Raw genomic sequence first — 21,757 nt, 5'->3', positions numbered from 1 at the left:
AAAGGCAAATTTCCGGAAAATCTTTTCGGAAATTGTTTTTCGGAAATTGTTGACAACCTCCATAGGTAGTCCTCTTTTTCCGTTCGGAACGGAATTCGCGAAATGCTCTTACCATTTGCGAGAATCCTTCCGTTTCCAGGCCCTTTCTCACAAGATCGAGTAAAATATGAGGGATGGAATGCTGTGTCGTAAATGGTATTAAAAGCGCCATTCTCATCCGGTTGGTCATTAAATTCGGAAAATCGCTTACCTTTATGCAACGATCATTCCATCCGGATTATTTGGCTAAATGGTAAGCACCCCTGGAGGTTGTCCACAATTTCCGAAAAGATTTTCCGGAAAATTGCCTTTCCATTTGACCTCAAACCGAAATTTCCGGATTTTTTGGCAAAAAATGGTAAGCACCCTGTACAGACGCTCCTCTCCGATTTGTTTTGCGTAGAGTTGGTGGCTGTACACAGGCCAACAAGAACATGCTCATGGAACGAGTCACACAACGATTGTCACGCAAAAATTAATCACACGGTAGTTGGTGAATGGGAAGAATGCCACACGAACTGCGTTAATTTGTCGGTATTTTATTGTATTTGCATTGGTAGTAATGATGGTTTGAGGTTCACGAGTGAAAGTCAAAGATGCTATGCCAGTGCTTCGCAACGGGCGAAGAGACAACTGGAGCGAAGCAACCAAGCTTGCCACGAGCTTAAGCCCCCACAATTCATTACGATGCCACATGACTAATCGCTTAAATATTTTACTCAGCTGATAAAAATAGTTTACATTTTTTGTTCGATACCCACAACAATAGCTCAAAGCTCAATAGCGGGGGGCTATTATTCAATAAGTATCTCCAAAAGAAACGAGAAAATTGAACCAAACATTGCGTTGCTGAAAGTCACGAACTTATCCGACGTAACACGTGGAAGGTTTGGGCACCGAAGGTTACGTACTAAATCATGGGATTCAAGCAAGAACTTTTTGTCGAGAAAATACCGAACGAATTTATCTGTTCCCACTGCCATAACGTTTTTCTTGAACCAACTGTTTTGACTTGCCTTCACAAACTGTGTGCTAAATGTTGCCAGAAAAGAACGAAGCGCAAGGCTCCAACATGTCCTGTCTGCAAGCAAGGTCTTTGTTCAAGTGACGAGGAAATTGATACAGACTGGAGGAGACGTTACGAAAGCTTAAAAATGAATTGCCCTAGAGGGTGCGGAAAAGACTTCGTGCTCGGAGACCTCACTAATCACTATGCTCATCATTGCCAACTGACATTCACCCTTTGCAGCAACACTGGTTGCAGCAAGAAAATCAGACGAAAGGACCTTTCTTTTCATCTCAAACAGTGCGACTTCCGTATTGTTGATTGCGAAGGATGTGGATTCAAAACCAAATACATCGATTTAAGAATGCATCAGATCGTCCAAAAATGCCTTGTGAGAAGTAACCGCCACATGATTGTGCAAAACCGTAGGGAAATGAGCGCTCGACTGAAAGAGCATCGAGTGAAATTGCAAGAAGAAAGTTTTGAAATCGAACTTGAGGAAAGAGACGTGGATCGTGCGAAGATGTGGAGTGCAATTGCGAGAAATAACATTTCAAGATCAGTTACGCCGAACAGAGGAAATGGTTTGACGGAACCTATAGACGAGATGGGCTTTTACCGGTTTGTTCGCAGCGCGCCTTTATGTCAACTGCATAAGGAAGTTCGAGGCACTGGAACTCAATCCAAACTATGTGCTTTCTGCAATAAACTCTTTAGTGATAACCGCAACCATAGTCAAGCTTGCAGCTGGCACAAAGGGGTAAGTCGTTAAACTTTTAAAGGTAAAACAATGCAACAAACATATCACTAATGTACAACTACAACATGTTGTGGGTTTGTTTTGTACCCCATTGGTCTTAGTGCTGTACTGTGACTGACCAGGGCGCGGTTGTTCGAAAGCGGGTTAAATGCTAACCCCGGGTTAAATTGCCTTAAGCCGAGGTTAAATTTTAATCGCAGGTTTGTTGTGTTGTTCAAACATTGGTTAACACTAACTTCGGGTTAAACGGTGGGTTAAATTTAATCCACCGAGCAAGCAGGGTTAAATTGTTAAAAATCTGGTTAAATCAGGAATAAACAGCGTTTACAGCATCGACAATTTTTTTCCACATTTTATTTTTCTTCTGATTGGTGACGCTGTTGGTAAACTTGCTTTGTATCAGCGAAAGGTTTTCTTCAACTCTTTCCTTCAAAACGGCAATTTCTGAAGCGCTAAAATTTTGTTTTCGAGCTTTGCATGAGATAGCTGAGGAAGCCATTTTGCAGAGCTCGCATCTTGCTCACCATGGCAACATGGTACGAATACTTTATTATGAGATGCTAACCGCGGTTTAAACATGCTTAACCCGAAGTTAGCTAACCTGTCCTTTAACCACGCTTCGAACAACGCAATTTTAACAGCGAGTTAACAAACTCATGGTTAGGGAATTTAACCTCCGGTTAGGCCTAACCAGAGGTTAGTTTAACCTGTCTTTTGAACAACTGGGCCCAGGGGTTTTCAAAGTGAACAAAGAAAAAATAAGCCAACAGCCAGCTGACCAAATGAGTTATGTAGCAGCTCTCGTAACGTATAATGTGATTAACTCTCCACCCTAGCCAAAAACAAAAGACTAAACAATTGAAGCAATGACTTAAGACTTAAACAATAAAAGCTGTTTACAATACCAAACTAGAGCAGCTGCTTACAAGAGCTGCTGCATTACTGTTTTGTTTTTGGCGTGGGTAGTGAGCCAAACACATTGCATGTTATGAGAGCTGCTACATTACTGGAGTGACCAGATTGATCAAGCTCTGTCAATAACTTATTTTGCATTTCATTAACTATGGTGCCTTTTCATGGCAGTCCAGGAGTTGGTCCATTTTCTACAAAATCAGGAGCACAGGCAGCCCAATCAAATTGTGTGACAGCTGAGCTTTCCCATCAACTGACTTTAGGCTTTATTTACCTCACTTATTCTGCCACATTGCTTTCAATATTTGGTTGAATATTCTTGAACATTGGGTTGCCAGTCATGTGAGTTTATGAGTGATCAGCTAGACAATCATTTCAAGGAAAAGACAGTGAGCAGGAGGGTCTACTCCTTACTGGCTGTTGGCTGTAAAGTTTAATTAGAAAATTAAACAAGAAGGAAGGAAGTGTACAATGTAAGTTTGATTGAGATTCTTCTACATGTACGTCATCTTAAGCTTGATGTATCAGGTGAGATTCAGTGTTCTTACCAGGTTATCATACTTCAGGATCCACTGTACTCTTAAAGAAGCCAAAAAAGGGGTTCATGAGTGAGAAAAGTGGGTCAAAATAGATACAGTTATCTCATTATTTTACTCGCAGCTAAATTATAGGAAAATAGATTGCTAGATAATAAATGTTCAATATCTAAATGCTACATGTAGCTGTAAAATAGCATTTATTTTTTCGGTCTCACTTTTTCTAAAGTCTCTGTTACGAGCCTAGGAAGGCCCATCAGGCCGGCACTTATCTCCACTTTCCATAGCATGAAGCGACTAGGAGTATTTCTACATTGTACTCCCCCAGGATGGGATGCTAGTCCATCCCAGGGTTACCCCCAGCATTTTTGCCGGGATCCATTTATACGCCTGGGTGGAGAGATGCACCGTGAAAGTAAAGTGTCTTGCCCAAGAACACAACACAATGTCCCCAGCCAGGACCCGAACCCGGACCACTCGATCCGGAGTCGAGCATAATAATTTTACAAGAAGGCTTGCTTGGTGATCGTATTGTGCGACATGTCTGTAGCCACACGCCGCCCAACTCACTACACAAACACGTACATGACTTTCTAGCAGTGTTGTATTACAAAGATGCTACATGTATTTACAAACGTTTGTATGGAAATTCAATGGTTTTGTTTCAAAGGGCATAAAATGTTACTTGATCAAAATTGACTTACCCTGTTGCAGTGATGTATTCTTAGTTGTTTGGTGGCATCTCAGACTGTTTTGAAGCTTTTTCAGTGAACTAGCGCTAATTTGGTGTTCCAATGCTAATATATAGACAAGGCAGGAAAATAACCTCTGGCCTTAATTTCTCCATAAAATCAAATCACAGATGTTGCAGTTCCCTGTTGATTCACTGACTATGCAATTCCATTCAAGTATTATTCACTGTGAAGCTTTCTTTCTGAGCTCGCTTGGCTGCTGAAATTTCGAAATAGGCTTGTTGAAACTGCCTCGGATGCGCAGTAACTTAGCCAGACTGGGGGTAACCAGCGGCCTTGTAATGACAAGCAAACCTATCGTTAGAAGGCCTTGAATGTACATGTATGGCCCGACTGGTCTTCATTTCAATAAGTCTTATGAGCAGGGCCTTCTTAATACTTTCAGTATCCATACAACTTGTCTGGTCTTTCTCCTGGTCCTTGTCTTACTGATTCATCATAGGCTGCACCATTCTCATTCATGTCGTTAAAAGGCAAGGAAGATTCTACTATTTTTCCTCTGTCCTTGAAGTATGATCACACTATTTCAGTGAAGTACGCTTGCACACTGCAATCTCCCATGACCCCTCAAGGTGATGACGTTGAAGAACCAGTTTTTAATGTGCACCAAGAAAAACACTAGTTTTTAAAAGTGGTTATGAGGAAAATAAATGACTGAATGTTGTGGACATCTAAGTTTTGTTCAGCTATGGTACAGTAATTCTTTACTCTACAACTTCACCACAGAACCCAATCCCAAGCTAAAAAATGGTACAGTGGACTTGAATGAATCATGTACAGTAATGATTAATGTCATGCCATTTTCCATTTTGAATGCAGTATTTTGGATAGTCTTCCCTCATTTTGTCCCCGGAGGGTTGGGGGGGGGGGGGGAATTAAGGAGTTTCTGGGTGGGGATGTGCCGCTGGGACCCTGGAACCCTTAGCCTATACCAGAGCTAGTTTCAGCTGGATTTTGCTACCCTATACTAGAGTAAACTCTCCAAATCACTCCTATCCTAGAGTAGCTGTTCTCCAGAAACTAAGGTCACTAGTACAGTCTAAAGCAAAGCCAAAACAAAACCTTATACCACAATTATTACTTCTTTCTTAAAACAGGATTTCTGTCTGAATCCCGATTTTTGACAGTTAATAATATCCAATAGCGTTTTATGATGATTATCTATCAACGCTGTTGAGGCTGAGTTGTGAAAATTTAAACTTGCCGAATTAATTTTTTTATATTTTTGAGTAGCAATTCCTGGTTTCCTTAGTCTAGATAAAATCTTCAACCAACTGGTCAGTTTCGTGAAAAATGATACCCTATTCTAGACCCAAACGCTCTGATTTATATACCCTCATATATGGCAGTACCCCCCCCCCCCCCCCCTGGGCATTTTGTCCATTTTTTTGTGGGATCGAATGTTCCCCTTACATGTACATGTAAGTGAGCAAAAAATTATCATTGTTTTCTTTTTCCACATTTTTGTGTTCTTCTCTGGATTCCTGTGATACGTACAGCCGGTGAGTATGGATACAATATTTTTCACAATGTCTATCCATTAACCAGCTTTATTTTTATGACCTTTTTTCTGCATCCTCTGCTCTCCTTTTGAGTGACTCAGGAAAGGAAGAGAAATTTCAGGCTACACTTATGCATGTTTTACAAAATGTATAAATAATTATTTTCATAAAGTTGACCATTCAAGTGCTTCGGTAATGCCTGCTTCCTGAAAAACTTCTTTAACTGCGTAAAACTGCAAGGGGTACTACTGTACATTCAGCTTCCTGAATGACATGAACAAAATTCAAAGTGGGGTGATTAGCTCAAAACAAAATGTTACATGTACATGTAGGTTTATTTGTATTTGTGACTGTTGTATTGTCCATATCAGAAAATAATGTCAGTCCCTCCCAACCTGTGTTCTCCTGAGACCTTACAACAAAACCCTCATGTACTCAATCTTTTCACCTTTTAATTGTTGTTGTTTCCTTTTCTTTCTTACAATTTTGAAAGGTTGTGGACGTGGTAAGTGGTTTACGTTCTTGTTGGAAAATCTTTCATAGTCAGTGAAAGAATTTGACAATTTGCACATTTCCAGACTGTTTTAAAGACTTACCAGTAATTTTTGCTTGTTTCTTGTTTTTGTTTTTCATAATCGTGGTGGATTGGATTTCTTAAAATATCAAGTTTGTAAGTATCTACAAGTCATGTACATTGTAGCAGGACATAGCCAGTTCTCCACCGAAAGAGTCATGTGTCTCTAGGAAAATTTGATTCTTGATTTTTGATTTTCGGGTTGCAAATGGATTTTTTTTTACTTATGGATTTGGGATGTAGAGTTTTTTTTACTCCGAAAGATCTGCTTTGTGGTTATACAGTACTGCTCAAAAGTATAGAAAGTTGACAGTCTCTGCATCTGAAATACCGTCTATTAAGTTACTCCAGAAAAAATCTCCACCCCCCTGACAGATGTTTTTTAACCCACCCACCCAGGTTTTGGAAAGCATTAGACCCCCCTCTCCCTGCATTTTCAAGGCAAAAAAGCGTTCGTAGTGCAGCAGTGAAACGGTGCGTCCTTTGTGTACCGGAGTTCACAAGTTCAACCAAACTGGTACTGGATTACAGCTTTAGTCAGTTTCTAAAATCACTGGTGTTGAGCAGGTCTCAAGTTCAATTCGATAAAAAGTAAAGGAAAAATGATAGATACATGTAGTCTAAGTTACAAATGAGCTACAAAGGAATGAGAAAATCTAAACATTGAAAAGTAAAGAGAAATGAGAAAATGGACGCTTACATGAGACATAACTCCAAGCGTTGAAATTCCAAAAAAATTGCTGGTTTTCACTCACGTGATCAACAGCCATGTTTTTCAACGAAAACAAAAGGAAGCGTTTGCATAACAATAGATTTCAATTCCCGGAGGATTTGCTCGGGGCACCAACATGGCCGCCTTTTCTTTGTTTAGGGCACCAACATGGCGGTCGTGACGTCATGTGAAAACCGAGAATATTAGATAAAAACTCCTTCTCCAAAAAACGTGTCCTCCTAACTCCGAGGAAAACATGCTCCAAAACTAAAAGGCTAAATAATTATTATCATTTACTTACATCACAAAGAAATATTGAGCGGCTCAACAAAAAACGGTAATTACAAATTAATATTATTATCACCCAAGAAACATAACTGGAAACATATTGAATAATTGTTTTAGTATAAATACACAGGTGATTATGTCAAAAAAGAGAAAAAAAAAACATTTCAACGCGAAATCATCTTCACTTACAGTGGCAAAACGACTTCTGGCAGCCATTTTGTCCGTCGAGGTGATTATCGGCTGATAATCCGAGATAGCGAGCCAATGAGAGCGCGCGATTTTGTACAATCACCTGTGTATTTATACTAAAATAAAATATTCACTTCATTTGTATAAAAGTCATAGACATTACAGCCATAAATTCAATTATTCAATATAATAATTATTACTTACACTTGAAGTAGATATATTAAGTTAAAGTAATAAAAAATGTGTAAGGGATAAATGTACTCTTTTGTCGGGACAGAAGAAACTCTGCATTGTCAACTGGCGGTTGAAATGTACTAAGTTGAAGTAAGAGAAAATAAACATGTTATCTTCTTCCTTTGGCAACTTGAATTTAATACTTCACCTCCAAGAGCTTGTAGGGCTATTCTGCAGTGGAACTCAAATGTTCGTGTTGTAAACGGCTATTCCCTATCATTGCTCTGTCACGAGTAGAAAGTAAAGGCAAATAATAGTAATAACTATAATAATATTAAATTTATATAGCACTTTTTATATTAAATATTCAAAAGCGCTTTACAAAAAAATGTAAAATGAAATACAACTAAGAACACTTTAATATAAAAATAAATTAATAATGGATCAAATAAAAATAAATAAATAAGAAATAAAAATCTAGGTGTAACTAATTGTCATATGCATTTTCAACCAAGAACGTCGTAAAAGTATCTAAGTTCGCGGCCATTCTATTGTTAATGGAAGTTTATTCTACTTTAATGGACCAGCAAAAGCGAAAGCGCGATCACCGAAAGTCCAATTATATGAAAAAAATCTCAATTAAAAAGCCTAACCTTATTGCTTTGTGGATGGCTTCCTTTCTGTGTGGTTATTTTCCAGATCCGATTTGAGCTATTCAGTGGCTTACCACATTGTTATACATGTAGCTCAAACTGGATGTCCTGTCCCAATGTCAAGTCACGTGACATGAAACCCGTCAAAAGGCGACCGATTATCAGACAAAGGCGATTGATTACGATTACTTACGATAAAATCGATCGACTTCGATGCCATCAAACACATGGTTACTGTCTCTGGATAGGAAGGATATAAGCGATTTCTGTTTTTTGTTATTATTATTATTTTGTTAAAAGCAACTTTATTTTGTGGAGGCACGAAGGCTTTTCTGTATCCCATTTGCACAAGGTATGTTTATGTTCTTGCGAGTATTACAAACAAGATTATGCTTTGTGGCTGTCACGGCAAGTGCGGCTACAATAATTATTGTAAAAGCTTTTATCGTTTTTTTTTACTGCCACTCGCTACTTGCTCTTTTTGCTATGAATTGTCAAGTGCGCATCATTAAAAAGCCCGTAATTTTGGTTATTGATACCCGTTTCATCTGTCAGGTACATATAAAGAGCTGTACTGTCTCGCTTCCAATGTCTGGTAAAATATTGTTGACATCTTGGTTTCCGATTTGCTGGAAATAATTTGTTTATCATAAAGTTCAATCTTGCAAATTAGTTGGAGATGGACAAATGAAGAGATAACCTTAGATATGACCCTTGGAATAAAAAAAGCATCACAGTGACACGTGTTGGGGATCAGGAGCCATTAACAAAGGTCCGATTAAAATCTTTAAACTTTTTGAAGTCTCGTCAAATTTGAATAGTGAATAGAGATATTTTTTATACTGAATTGAATGATGCTATTGCCGTCATGATAGCTTAACCTAGCGACTGATAAAGCCGCTGATAAAGTTGTAAACATTGGCAACGTCGTTTCGATAGCTTTTAAGAAAGTCGCGATGCATGCTGTAGATTCCCATGTGCGCAGAGCCCTTGAAAATTTCTGGGGCTAACATGCTTTGAACGCGAGATATGGGCACCGGAAGCCACTGATGTTGTTTCAATCGCTTTGCATCGTTGAAGTACAAAAGAAACTTTATTTAAGTGTCTAGTTGTTCTAGCGCTGCAGCGCTAATTGGGGACACTGTAAACTGAAATGAACAATGAAAGTAAATCAAGTCAAATGTTGGTTTTTGAGGAGAGGGGAAACTGGAGTGCCCGGAGAAAACCTCTTGATGCAGAGTAGAGAACCAACAAACTCAAGCCACATATGACACCGAGTCTGGGAATCGCACACGGGCCACATTGGTGGGAGGCGAGTGCTCTCACCACTGCGCCATCCCTGCACCCCGAGCCACTCATATGTGATTTGTGATTTATCTTTCACCTAAATAAATACATTTCACTCGTCTGTGAAGTTTACTTAGTAAAATTTTGAACTGTGAAGTTCTTACGGTGTTCACTGCTTTGTAGGTTATCTGTGGCACTCCATACAGACAGCAATCGGCGTGAACGTGAACTATTGATCGGTGAATAGCGTGTATTAAGCTAAAGATATGGTGAAGAGAACCAACGATACCAAAATTGAAAGGTGAATATTGCAACAAAACAGCTTTCGAAGTAGTGCTTTATCACCAAATTAAAGTGGCCACGGCTTCGACCGTTGATAACAAACTGAGCCGTACCGGGGTGGCAGACCATAGTTTGTCAACCGCAAATTTCTTTATTCCCCCTTGGTCTCCCGACGTGACTGCATTGTCTCAGTCGTGTCGTCCAATCACAGTCACGCCTCCTTCGTGTTGACAAACTTCAAAAACACATTCGCGAAGCCGGAAACCGTTGAAAGATGGGAGAATGAAAGCCGTAGTGAACAAATAATAATAATAATAATAATAATAATAATAATAATAATGATAATAATAATAATAATAATAATAATAATAATAATAAGAAGAAGATCTTTATTTAGACTGAAAAGACCGATCAGCAAAATCAAAAGATTTGCTAGTATAAACCGGTGATCAGTAAAAATAGTAATCAGTATTGTAAAGAGGAAAAATGTATAGATATTAAGATATGTACAAAAATTATATATACAAGATCACATCACAAAACGAGATGTTAAGACTGACGGGCACTACAAATATGCAAATTTACATCAAGATTTAGAAAATAATTGAATAATTTTGACTTGTCAACAGCTTTAATCAGGGCCACAGTTGTCGATAAGTTCCGTGCATAAGCATACTGATGTTCACCAATAAGGTCTGCTTCTTGCGCATATTGCATGAGATCCAAGTTAGCAAAGAATTCGTGAGACATTTAGGAGAACGGATACAGGCGTGTAACTGTCACGCTCTGTAAGGGAACCTCCCTTGGACTCTGGAGTTACTCTGGCAACCTTCTATGACAGTGAAAAATGTCCGTTCTGATAAGACACGTTGAGTAAGTTTGCTATGTCCCTGCTTATACAACGGGCAGCAATCCTCAAAATCTTTGCAGGAATGTTGTCTGCATAGGCACCTGTGGCCTTGTTACGTCCATTGTTCGTAGAACCTTAAAAACGTCCTCTTTACTCACGGGTTGAAACGTAAAGGCAGCGACGGTGACAGGTACACCTCAAGCCAAGGTTGACGGTAAGGAATTCGTGGTAGTATTAGCCTAGCGACCAGAAAGCATTCATGCCGCTTTTATTAGTTAATAGGACTTTGTACGTACGTAACTGTATTTATGAAGCCTTCAAGGAATTAACATTAATTATGGTTGTGTTTTCGCTATACCACTTTTCTGGCTGAACATTCTTTCTAGGTGTTCGTTGAGAGACCGACATTTACTTGTTAAACTTGACATCTGTTTTCACTGTGAAATTTAACCCGAAACTTTAGCCGTTTACTCAGAAGATTCAAATTACAAAAGCGCGCAACTTTGACAAAATGGCGGGAGATGAAGCATTTTTTATGACTTCTCTTGTACTGATTCTCGCCAGATTTTTCCGAAGGAGACGACGTTTCTTTCAGAGAATAAGGTCTTCTCGAACTCCATTTCCAGTTGATCCTCATCTTTCTCGTGGATTGACGGACCGGCGTTCGGTGAATCTTTCCCTTCATCCGTTTTAGCTCTGGTATCTTCGGCGGCCAGTACGCGCTTTGGTACGATGTTTGGCTTGCAGCCCAACACTTCATTGATTTCTTCGAAGTATTCAAAGGTTTCTCGGTCGTTTCTGCTTCGGGAGTTATGGTCTTTGGCCCTCTTAAATTCATCTTGAAGATGTTTTATTCAGCATTTGCACTGCACGCCAGTGCGGAAGCTGGAAATTTCCTGCTCTTTCAGGAGTTGTTTAACTTCTTCGCAATGATGTCCCAAGCGCCACTGTTTCTTCTTTTGCTAATAGGGAAGCTGTCCCTCTATATTTCCAAAAGAAATCTTGTCTTAGCGTCTGACCAATTGGGACATCAGTTTCGGTTAACAGATCCTTCGGTCGGGCTGTTCTCGCTGCTTTCGCCAGTACTTGTGGAAGATCCAGGTGAAGATGCTGAAGATGATGTGCTGTGGAGAGATGCGGCTGGCATAAATTGTAGAGCATTTGCGCTCAAAAGCGGGTACTGCGGGTCCTGCATGCCGCCACCGTGAAATATGTAAGGTCCTGGCCGAGGAAATGAGGGATCTAATGAGGCTGGGGGAATTGTAAATCGGAACGGGAAAGTATTACCATTGAATTCGTCTTCCATTTCAAAAGCACTGTTTGCAAAGTGAACCACGAGGTGAGCGCCAGCTCACGATTTGGCAGGCATCTGTCACTAAAGGCAATGTGATTGGCTGCGGCATTTACCAGGACAAGTTATACCATCTCGCGAGGTAGTATAACTTTCTGGGAATTTCCGGTCATAAAGGCGAGATAATCCCTTGTTTTTTCTTGTGAAAACAGCTTGCATTTTTAACTTGCTAAACTTAGAGCGAGCTGTTTTCACGGTACTTCTTGACTTTCCCGACTAGTAAAAACACAACCTATGCAAACAAAATTTTTTCCCGTAGTTTGTCAACCGCAATTTTTTTATCGGTCTCCCGACACGACTGTTTTCTCTCAGATGCTAATTATTAAATTTCACTGGCTTCAATAAGTCCAGAAGCACAAAGTTTAGTTGTATTTGCACGTTTATTCCTTGAAAGCTTGAGACATTGCAGTCATGTCGGGAGACCCAGGGGGAATAAAGAAATTTGCGGTTGACAAACTACGGTCTACCACCCCGGTACGGCTCAGTTTGTTATCAACGGTCGAACGCGTGGCCACTTTGGTGATAAGTCACTCCTTTGAGAGCTGTTTTGTTGCAATATTCACCGCCGTTAATGATGGATTGAAATGACAGTTCAATCTCTGTCAATATGATTCTGATGTGGAATTGTGACCATGGGAAAATTTTATCCAGGAATATTCGACTCAAATTGGTGGCTCCTGAGAATTTAGTCTCCGGCCTTGGGATTTTATTATAACTGTTGACAACCCAGAAATTTTAATAATGGCTCAAATCGCGTCGGATCTGAAAAATAACCACACATGAAGGAAGCCCTCCACAATGGTAATAAGGTTAGGCTTTTTAATTGAGATTTTTTCATATAATTATCTTCTCAAGCTCTTTATCGGGATTCTCACTTTACACAAATCTTATATTTGAAGAGAAAGTAGCGGACATGAGATCATTTTCCAATCAAAGAATGAATCTTTTAAAATCCAAGAAACAAAATCTTGCTTAATTTAACGTCAACGTCTGTAAACTACATGTACAGTATTGCCACAATTCGACCTCACGAGAATCGCGGGAAAAACGGTTTTGGCGATTCGGACGGGAGGCGCATCAGCGGCGCGTTTGGGTCTGGGTACGACAAAACATATAGCGTCAGGCGTTCGACATTTCGCTACGACGGCTCTCTTGCTTTTCGTGTACGGTATTAATTTCTGCGATTATGAAAGAACCTTTTGAGAAAACTTGAAGTAGGTAAGGTAAGAAATATGTAAAGAGAAAGATTTTTCCTTTTTTTCAGACTCAGGTGGAGCTCGAGTCTTATAGGTCTAAACGTTCGAGGAAATAACTCCCGAAGAATATTATTGTTTTTGGTTAGACTAGCATAACCGGACTAAAATGGCGAAGGACGAACGAACCATTGTTATTCCGATAAGACCTTGCTAATTAGGCATTGTTACGTTCGCTTTGTTCTTTTGTTTTATGGACATTAATTATTTCGGATCCGGTATATGAAAGCCCAGCCATTTTTTGGCTAAACCCACCACCTGCTTAAGTTTCCATAGCCTCCCCCCCCCCCCCCCCTCCTCCTGCAATATTTTCAAGAGACCCACAAAGGTAATCTTTCATAGCTAATAAGAAAGCGAAGATCTAATCAAGAATAGAAAATAGAATAGCATAATGTATCCCCACCACCTAATAGACAATGTTTCATATCCAAAGGTGGAAATTGCTCTCAAGAAGACGTGCAGAACATCATGCCATCTTCACATTTAAGTGTTTGAATAACCTGTTTACTCATTTTAAAAATATTATTGTTAATAGATAACACCATGAGTATAATACCAGGTCAAAGGATAATGTGTGCAAGGCTTTCCTAAATAGGAATTGGGGTCTTTAGACTTCAAAAAATTTTGCCGCCAATGATTGGAATAATTTGCTTAAGGACGGTGCCTACTAATTAAAGATATTTTTGCCCCGGTGTGTGATTATGCAGGAAATGTAGATCTTAACAAGTGTTATTGAAATCCAAAAAGAAAATTGGGGGTAACCAGGCATTTTTCAAAGATAATTTATGAATAATCTTTGAAAAGAGCTTTAAAATACAAAACAATGTATGGCGTTCGTTCTCAAATTGAAGCTTAATTATCTCTGAAAAATGCCTGGTTACCCCCAATTTTCTTTTTGGATACCAAGAGTACTTACTAAGATCTACTTTTTCCGGATAGTTTTAAGCTGCGCAAAAATATCCCTGTATTAGTAAGCATCACCGATAGGAAATCCGAGTATCTCGAGATGCGCAGAACGTGTGCGCAATAACAATAGTAGGCACCGTCCTTAAACTAGTGAGGGAGATTGAGTCGCTGGATAAATTTAAAAGGCTGTCTGCAGTGCAAATATCTGATATACATGTTTATCGTATTATTTAGTTTTTAATTGTAAATTACCGTACCTCAACCATTATCTTATTTGGCTTTGTACTTAATTTAACTCAGTTTTGGCTATATTTTTGCATCATTTTTATTCTTTAGTAAGAGGACCCTTCTGTAAAGCACTTTCAGGTGAAGTTGGTATCCTCAATAATCGATTCACTTGAAATCAAAATCGATCCTCGATGCTCAATTCTCGCAAAATTCCTGAAGTGAAACCTTGTAAATTGTTCGTGCTTGATTCAACTTTTTGCAAAAGCGTTACTCCTCAATTAAATAACAACAGAAACTGTTTAATAAGAAAACGAGGTAGCGCCTATCATTCTTGCGAGTCCTCAATTAAAAAACTGGATTAATTAATTAAAATAATTGTAAAGCCAAAACAGTGAGCTTTACCAAAATTCCCTTGTGGGTAGTGATGACTCGTGGCACTTTCAAACACTTTTCTCTCTCAAAAATACTGTGCTACCGAAGTAACTAAAAGGCTGGCTAGGTTACAGCTAAATTGTCAGGTGGCTCGCACTATTGATTAGTAGCCTTGGAGTAAACTTGAAATACCACCACGATATACATGTAGTGTCAGACTGTTTACAGTCCATGTGATTGTTGAGTACGCAATCGCATAGAAACATACTGAAACATAGGGGTCTGTTAGCAGTCTAGTCATGTTGTTCATTGTGATTTTTCCCCAATTACAGAACAGGATTTGAAAGATGACTTTATTTGCTCGGTTTTCTGCATTACGCCTGAGCAACATTCTCTGAGAAACTTTGCCAGGCTTTATATTTTTCATTCGTATTCCCAGTTGCATTTGGTGCTATTTAATCAGTCAAGCGGCAAGCTGATTAGTTTCTCAATTTCCTTAACTTGATTCTTGACTCGATTTTTGTTCTTCGATCCTTGAGTCTTGAAACAGACTGTCAACTTACTTTCACTTGGTACTGTAGTAAGTTTAGAGTATGTTTGTGAGTGAGGTCAATGCGGATAAACTAACAGAAAATCAATTTTGTCCTACATGAAAAACTATTTCAGTCCCCTATCAGACATAATAATGAGAATGACCACCTACAGCATCTGTTTTTTGTTGGGTATGACTTCTAAATCGTGAATGCATGCATAAAAGCTCCATGCATGCTGGACTTGTTTTGATACTGGAAGTAGAATTACAAATGTGTGCTGAGAAAATAATTTGTGTATCACAGTTTCTTGTTATAATTCGAAAGACCCCACATGCATCTTTAGGTTCTTTGCCAAGAAGTAAGCATCAGCAAATGTCAAGTTGTTTGTTTTTTTAAACACAACACTCAAATTGATGTCATGGCACTTTCTCATTTCTAGCACTCAAATCTCTGACTGGTGGTGAGTTTTCCCGGCATTCATTCTGTTGATTTCCACTGTTTACACATGGTCTTAGTAGGAAAAAAGTAAACGTACATGTATAGGAAAACTAAGACCTTAGGTCTTAGGTCTTAGTTTTTGTAACACCTGCATTATAAGACAACTTAACAAGTCAGAAGGATAAATGGACGACTGCTCATAGTCTATATATTAACATTAAATGCAACAGAGTTCTTGGCAACAACAGGCCTCTCTTTCTTTTAATTTAACTACCATAGAAAAAATTACATAAATTCATAAATTTAAGATTGCTTGCTGGAGACATTAGAACATTCTCAAAAAGCAACAGTCGATACTGCTTATTATCGGGGTAAAAGAAAACTTCAGGTTTTAATTATAGTGAATTGTATTGTCAAGGGAGTGGATATTCGAGTTAATTGTGAAAAGCAGCCGTTTTGTAAATTTATCACAACAGATTATTCATTGATCCTTTGAGGAAAGGAACAGCCGACTGTGTGCATAATTATTTTGTCAAACAGAGATACTCACACTTGATATCTGACTTTCTTTTTCCATGTACTGTACCGCACACACAAGTGTGCTTCTCTTTCTCAATATCTTTCTTGAGAGACCAGTCATGCAACAAGCTCATTATTTTTCTGGACTCTAAACTCAAATGACTCAACTTTAAGTCGTGAAACTTGACTCAGACTCAATTCTCAAAATTTTAGAGAACTGAGTCTTGAGTTGAGCTTCGCGACTCACAAGTGACTGTAAACTTGCTATTGAGCAGTAATGTACATGTAGGCAGAGGGCTTGTAGAGATAGGGATCAGTCTTTAATCTGAGTCAAACAACTTTGGGATACTTGTCAAATTTGGGTGAAAAGTAGAGAATGCACTGTAAATACTTCCATTGCAATACAAACAACACATGTTCTTTCTTTCCAGGGGCACCCAACAAGAATATAGTCCTAAACCACTTAAACCACGCACCGGTGGCTCAGTTGGTTGAGCACCGGACTGTCACGCGGGAGGTCGCGAGTTCAACTCCGGCCGGACCAACACTCAGGGTCTTTAAATAACTGAGGAGAAAGTGCTGCCTTTGCAACTACATCTGCAAATGGTTAGACTTTCAAGTCTTCTTGGATAAGGATGATAAGCCGGTGGTCCCGTATCACAACCCTTCAATGTTAATAATCCTGTGGGATGTAAAAGAACCCACATTTGTCACTAAGAGTAGGGCACATAGTTCCCGGTGTTGTGGTCTTTTGTTGTGTATCATGGTTGGGAGGGTAAAAAAAAAGCGACAGTAATTGGCGCAAGCTGTTGTGGCGCTCTGCCAGCTTGACTGGCAAAGTTAATAACATTCATACATTAATACATTCAGTCCTGCATAATTAAGCTTATATTTATTAAATTTTGGAAGTGGGTCATTTGAATTTATTCATCTGTTGTAAGATCAGCAGCCTCTTTAAAGAACTAATTTGAACTTGATTTTGTTTTTTTCTTCTTTGTTGTTTTTCATGTTTTGTGCATTGATGTGGACCTTCAAGGGGGTAAGTGATATTAGCAAGACAAAGAGAATTTTATTAAATACTTTCCAAGTAAGGTTGCAGCTAAGATGTTGTTGCTACAGGTATTACAGTGGGTTTAATAGTCTCCCTTCATGAAGCAAGTGTGGAAAAGGGGCATTGATGAGTTTATTTGCTTGCCATACAAAGATTAGGGCAAAAGGCTGAGGGGATGCTAGCCTGAAAGCCCCCTAATTTAATTTGTTGGCTTTACCTGTGTCTGCTTTTTGAATATATGTGTGGTCATGGAGCACTGTGCAAAAAGGAAGCAATGATTTGCAACATTTTCATGTTGATGGCCATTAGCCACTCAGACAAAACATGAACATACTACTGACATTGTACTCTTTACAACCTTGTAATTTGGATGTTTGTCTAGATGCCTACCGGCTTTTTAAAGTTTCTTGACTGTCCCTAAGTACTGGAAAAAATTGGTTTTTACCAGAATTCCTGGAATGTCTGTTTCATGTTGTCATGCTATAACAATTTGCATACTGCCCAAGTCCATTCATTCATAGAATTTCATCCCACTTATCAAAGTGATTCAACATTACAAGCAAAAATTGTAAAAGGAAAAAAGATTATGTATGATTTTAGCAAGGGATTTTCCTCAGTAACCATGGTTGCTTGGAATAAAGGTATTGGCTTTTGATGTTGTCTGTAATTGGGTAACTTAAACAGCCTGAGGTAATAAAGTGTGCATTTCTCATTCTTGTGGGGTGTTTAGGGTGGTGTTCCCTTTGTATAATGCTCCAATTTTAGGGCATTAATAACATGGGAATGCTTGTTGTACAGGCTAGATTTGAGGCAGCTAGAACTTTTTTTAAAAAATGTATAAATTAAGGGGATATGTTGTTGTTCCAACTCTCTTTACCACCAATTGCTGAAAACAAACAGTCAACAAGTCATGTCTTTGCGCCCATGTTTTTAAAAGAAAATTCTCTCTTTCAAGTGGCATGGCAATGAGCTAAGGGAGGGGAATACGTTTTGGGGGGTCTTTACGTAAAAACAATACAAGTTATTTGGACTGTATTATGCTTCCGTGAACTGAATATCCATTGTTTTAATGCAAATACCCTCCAAAATGAACTGCATGATGAGACTGGTGGAAAAGTGAATTGTTGAAGAATTACAAAATATGGGGCAACATAATGCTCATTATTTTGTTATTTACTATGAGCGCCTTCATACATTTAAGGGGCAGCAACTCTCGATGCCTTTGTCCTGACAGTGTATGTGGCAATGTCTTCAGTGCACAGAAATAACTTTTAATGTACCTTAACATGTGTAATATAATACTTAATTTCTGCACTGCATACCATGACATGTATGACCTCCATAACATGTATCTGATGCTTTACACTTTGAGCTACTAGAACTCTTGGGGAGCCGGTCTGCTGATGTAGTTATGGGTAATTTTGGACAAGGTGTCCACTTACCTGGCCTTAACAGTGTTATGCACCGCAGATGTTTAAATGCAGCTATTGATGGTAAATAGTGTAATGCCCTGTGAGAAAGATGATAAGCTAGTCACTTGGTATACAATGTAACTGCCATAGGCACACCTCAAACTGGTACAAGACACCACACAAACCAAAAACGTAAGGAAAAGGGAAAACTATTTATTGACGCATGAAGGGCGTGAAGATGCGAAGGACATGGTAGATACGGAAGGTGTGGAAGATGGGGGTTGAAATTGGAAGGTACAACATAAATAAAAACTTGAATACTATGCATGTAATGATGAAACTGCCAAAACGGAGGCTATTGTACTTACATTGTTATGAATACTGAAGAGCTGTGGTAAGTGGAATTGGACACTGATCACTTGGAAGTTACTGCGACTAGTGCAACTAAACTGATGGAAAGAGGCTGAAAAAACTACATACAAAACTTTGGACTTACATACCAGGCAGAAACTAAATGTAACTACTTGCTAGAATGGAGTGCAAAAAAAAGGGGGTGAAGAGACAATAAAAGAAAGAAATGTGAAACAAGAGTGGCTAACAAGGGGGTGCGAAAGCATTAATAACAATGAAAACGAAACATTAAAGGACACCCAATCAACATACTATATTAGATCTTACATACTGGCCCCTATTAAAAGTGCATTGTTCAAGAAGCGCTTGTGCTATTAATTGAAGTAAGATCCAAGTGAAAAGGGATTAACCTTAAGCAAATTCTATTAACCTACGTTTTTAAATTACCCACAATGTCCACAAAAATAATCAAAGTTCTTCATACAAATGCTTGCGATTTCTTAACTAGAGTAAATGTTCTTTGGCCCATCCTCAACAAGTAAAACAAGTTTGTGTACTAGGCGCTCCAGAACAGCTTTTAAGTGGCCAGCAATTTCGAAGGGTGTTTTCCATGGCAACAAGAACAACATCGCCTATAGCTAGATTTCTGTGGGGAAATAGCAATTTTGACGACTCTGCAACAAAGGTAGGTTCTCTCTTGACCATCTCTTCCAAAAGATTTCTGACAAGTATTGAATTTGACGCTATCTACGTATAGAGAACAAATCTTCTCCTTGGAAAACACCTTGGTGGCATGGGCGAGTTACATTTCAGCAACAGGTGATTTTTCAGAGGTTCTGGATCTGCTGGGTCATCTGAGACAAAGGTGATTGGTCGGCTGTTTAAAATGCTTTCCACTTTGCACTTCAGAGTAATAAGACCTTTGTTGTTGGTGGTTTGATCTTGAAGAAGAGCATGCAAGATCTCCGCACTGAACGGATGCAACGTTCCCAAATACCACCAAAGTGTGAGCCATGACGGGGGTTCAAAATCCTCTTGATATTCTTCTGCAACATTTCTTTCAAAATCTTATTGTCATTCCATGCTTGGATTAACTCGCATAGCTCATTTTCTCCACTGGTAAAATTAGTTCCATTGTCTGATCACATTTCTCGAATTTGGCCTCTTCTGGCAATAAACTGCCTGAATGTAAGCAGGAATGAGTCCGCATCGAGGCTATGGGCAACCTCGACATGCACTGTGTGAACGGTGAGTCAGGTGAATAGGATGCTGTATCTTTGACCAGACTTCAGGAACGGGCGGAAGTAATATACTCTAACAGTTGTGGAAGTAAGATTGTTGGAGATTAAGCAATCTTCTGGTAGACCTGTACCCCCCGCACATTAGCACCCAGACTCCCAGATGTTTGTGAGAAAAACGTTTTCCGCTTCTTTTGTGCCTCAGCCAGCGGAAAACAACACTTCTCACACACAACTGGTACCCATGCCAAGCCGAACCATGCAACCATATAAAGCAAAGAGCGCTGGAAACTAAATAAGTCCGAGGAGAAACATGCTCATGCACAAGTTCAATGTTCCTAACATGCAGTGATCAAAACAAATATGGCCTGGCGAAGGTCACGAACAACTCATTGTTGCAAGGTAGACTGTGACACAAGAAGAAGCGAGTCAAGAGACTCCTCGACATAATTGTTCCTGGCCTTTACACTACACCATCCTCCGTGCCTCTGGAACAGCCGGTCTGGCACTCCCAAAGCAGCAGCTGCTGAAGCACCTCCAGAGCGTAGGCTGTGGATACCAAAAAGGCTCGAGTCCAACCCCTCACGCTTGCCGTATTTACCCATGTATAATAAGCGCCCGTGTATAATACGCACCCCAATTTTGGACTGCATTTTGAAAAAAAAAAGGTTTGAGCAGAAAACAGAGAAATTGTTCACGCCAAACTAGCGTGAAAAAAGCCATTTTCTGGATAAGAAAATTTGTTCCGCTACTTACAACAGTAAAGTTAATACCGTATATAAATTGTTTAGAAACTGAAACCATGCAAACTCTCAATCGTAGTCACAACTGAACAGTTCCCTCGAGCTGTTCTCTCGCTCAAGATTCGTTATCGAGAAGTTCATCTTGTTATCCGTCCACAAGATTGTGTTGTGTATCATCAAGGTTGTTTATTACTCCATACTTCACAAAGTACGACACAATCATCTCTTCAATTTTCTCTCTTCAATTTTCTTCCAAGGGCTTCTTTTGGTGGCCATCACTTCCATCTGCCATCCACCTCTTCCTAAACCCATCTTCAAACGGTTTATTTAAAGAAACATTAAGGGGCTGCAGAACTGAGGTCAATCCGCCAAGAATTACTGCTAAATTGGTGTTTTCTCTGCGAATGCTGCTTTCATGCTTTCAGTCACATGAGTTTCTAAAGCAGAAATAAGCAGGCGCTTTGTGTCCCCAGTCCACCATGTGGAACACGCCAAACTCTTCAATTCTTCGGCATCCATTGGGTGGCGCTGATAACTCTGTGCTTGTTTTCAACTTTAGGCACTGTTTTCCTCTTGAAAATCACCATTGATCTTAATTTTGATCCATCACCAGCACATGCCAACAAAACGGTTGCGTGATTTTTCTCATTTCCCATCGTGACAATCTTCTCGGCGGCTTGTAAGGTTGATCGTTCGGTTCGGTGGCATGTCGAACATCAGTACAGTGGCGCTTTGTACATATTTCCAATAACATGTAGTGGGTAGTTGTGAAATCGGATTTTCTTCAGCAAAATGAACAATGCGCAATTTATCAGACCGGCAGTGTAAACTCCGGTGACTTTTCAT

General features: G+C 39.3%; 1 protein-coding gene and 1 long non-coding RNA gene across 2 annotated transcripts in view; both read left to right on the top strand.

Moving 5' to 3' along the window:
- The first annotated feature begins 774 nt into the window (after nucleotides 1-774).
- The window catches only part of LOC138060155 (uncharacterized), a 44,255-nt gene continuing 23,272 nt past the window's right edge, over nucleotides 775-21,757 (top strand). The window contains exon 1 of the mRNA XM_068905871.1: nucleotides 775-1,805. Within this exon, the coding sequence (XP_068761972.1) occupies nucleotides 957-1,805 (849 nt within the window). The 5' untranslated portion in view covers nucleotides 775-956. The remainder of the gene's footprint in view (nucleotides 1,806-21,757) is intronic.
- On the top strand, nucleotides 12,989-17,876 carry LOC138060024 (uncharacterized). Its single transcript, XR_011134281.1, has 2 exons — nucleotides 12,989-13,090; nucleotides 17,153-17,876. It is a non-coding gene; the product is annotated as an uncharacterized lncRNA (long non-coding RNA).

Source organism: Montipora capricornis, chromosome 8 (genome assembly GCF_036669925.1).
Source record: "Montipora capricornis isolate CH-2021 chromosome 8, ASM3666992v2, whole genome shotgun sequence".
NCBI classification, from domain to species: domain Eukaryota; kingdom Metazoa; phylum Cnidaria; class Anthozoa; order Scleractinia; family Acroporidae; genus Montipora; species Montipora capricornis.
Note: the sequence above shows the minus strand (reverse complement) of the source record. Positions and strands in the feature narration are given on the sequence as shown.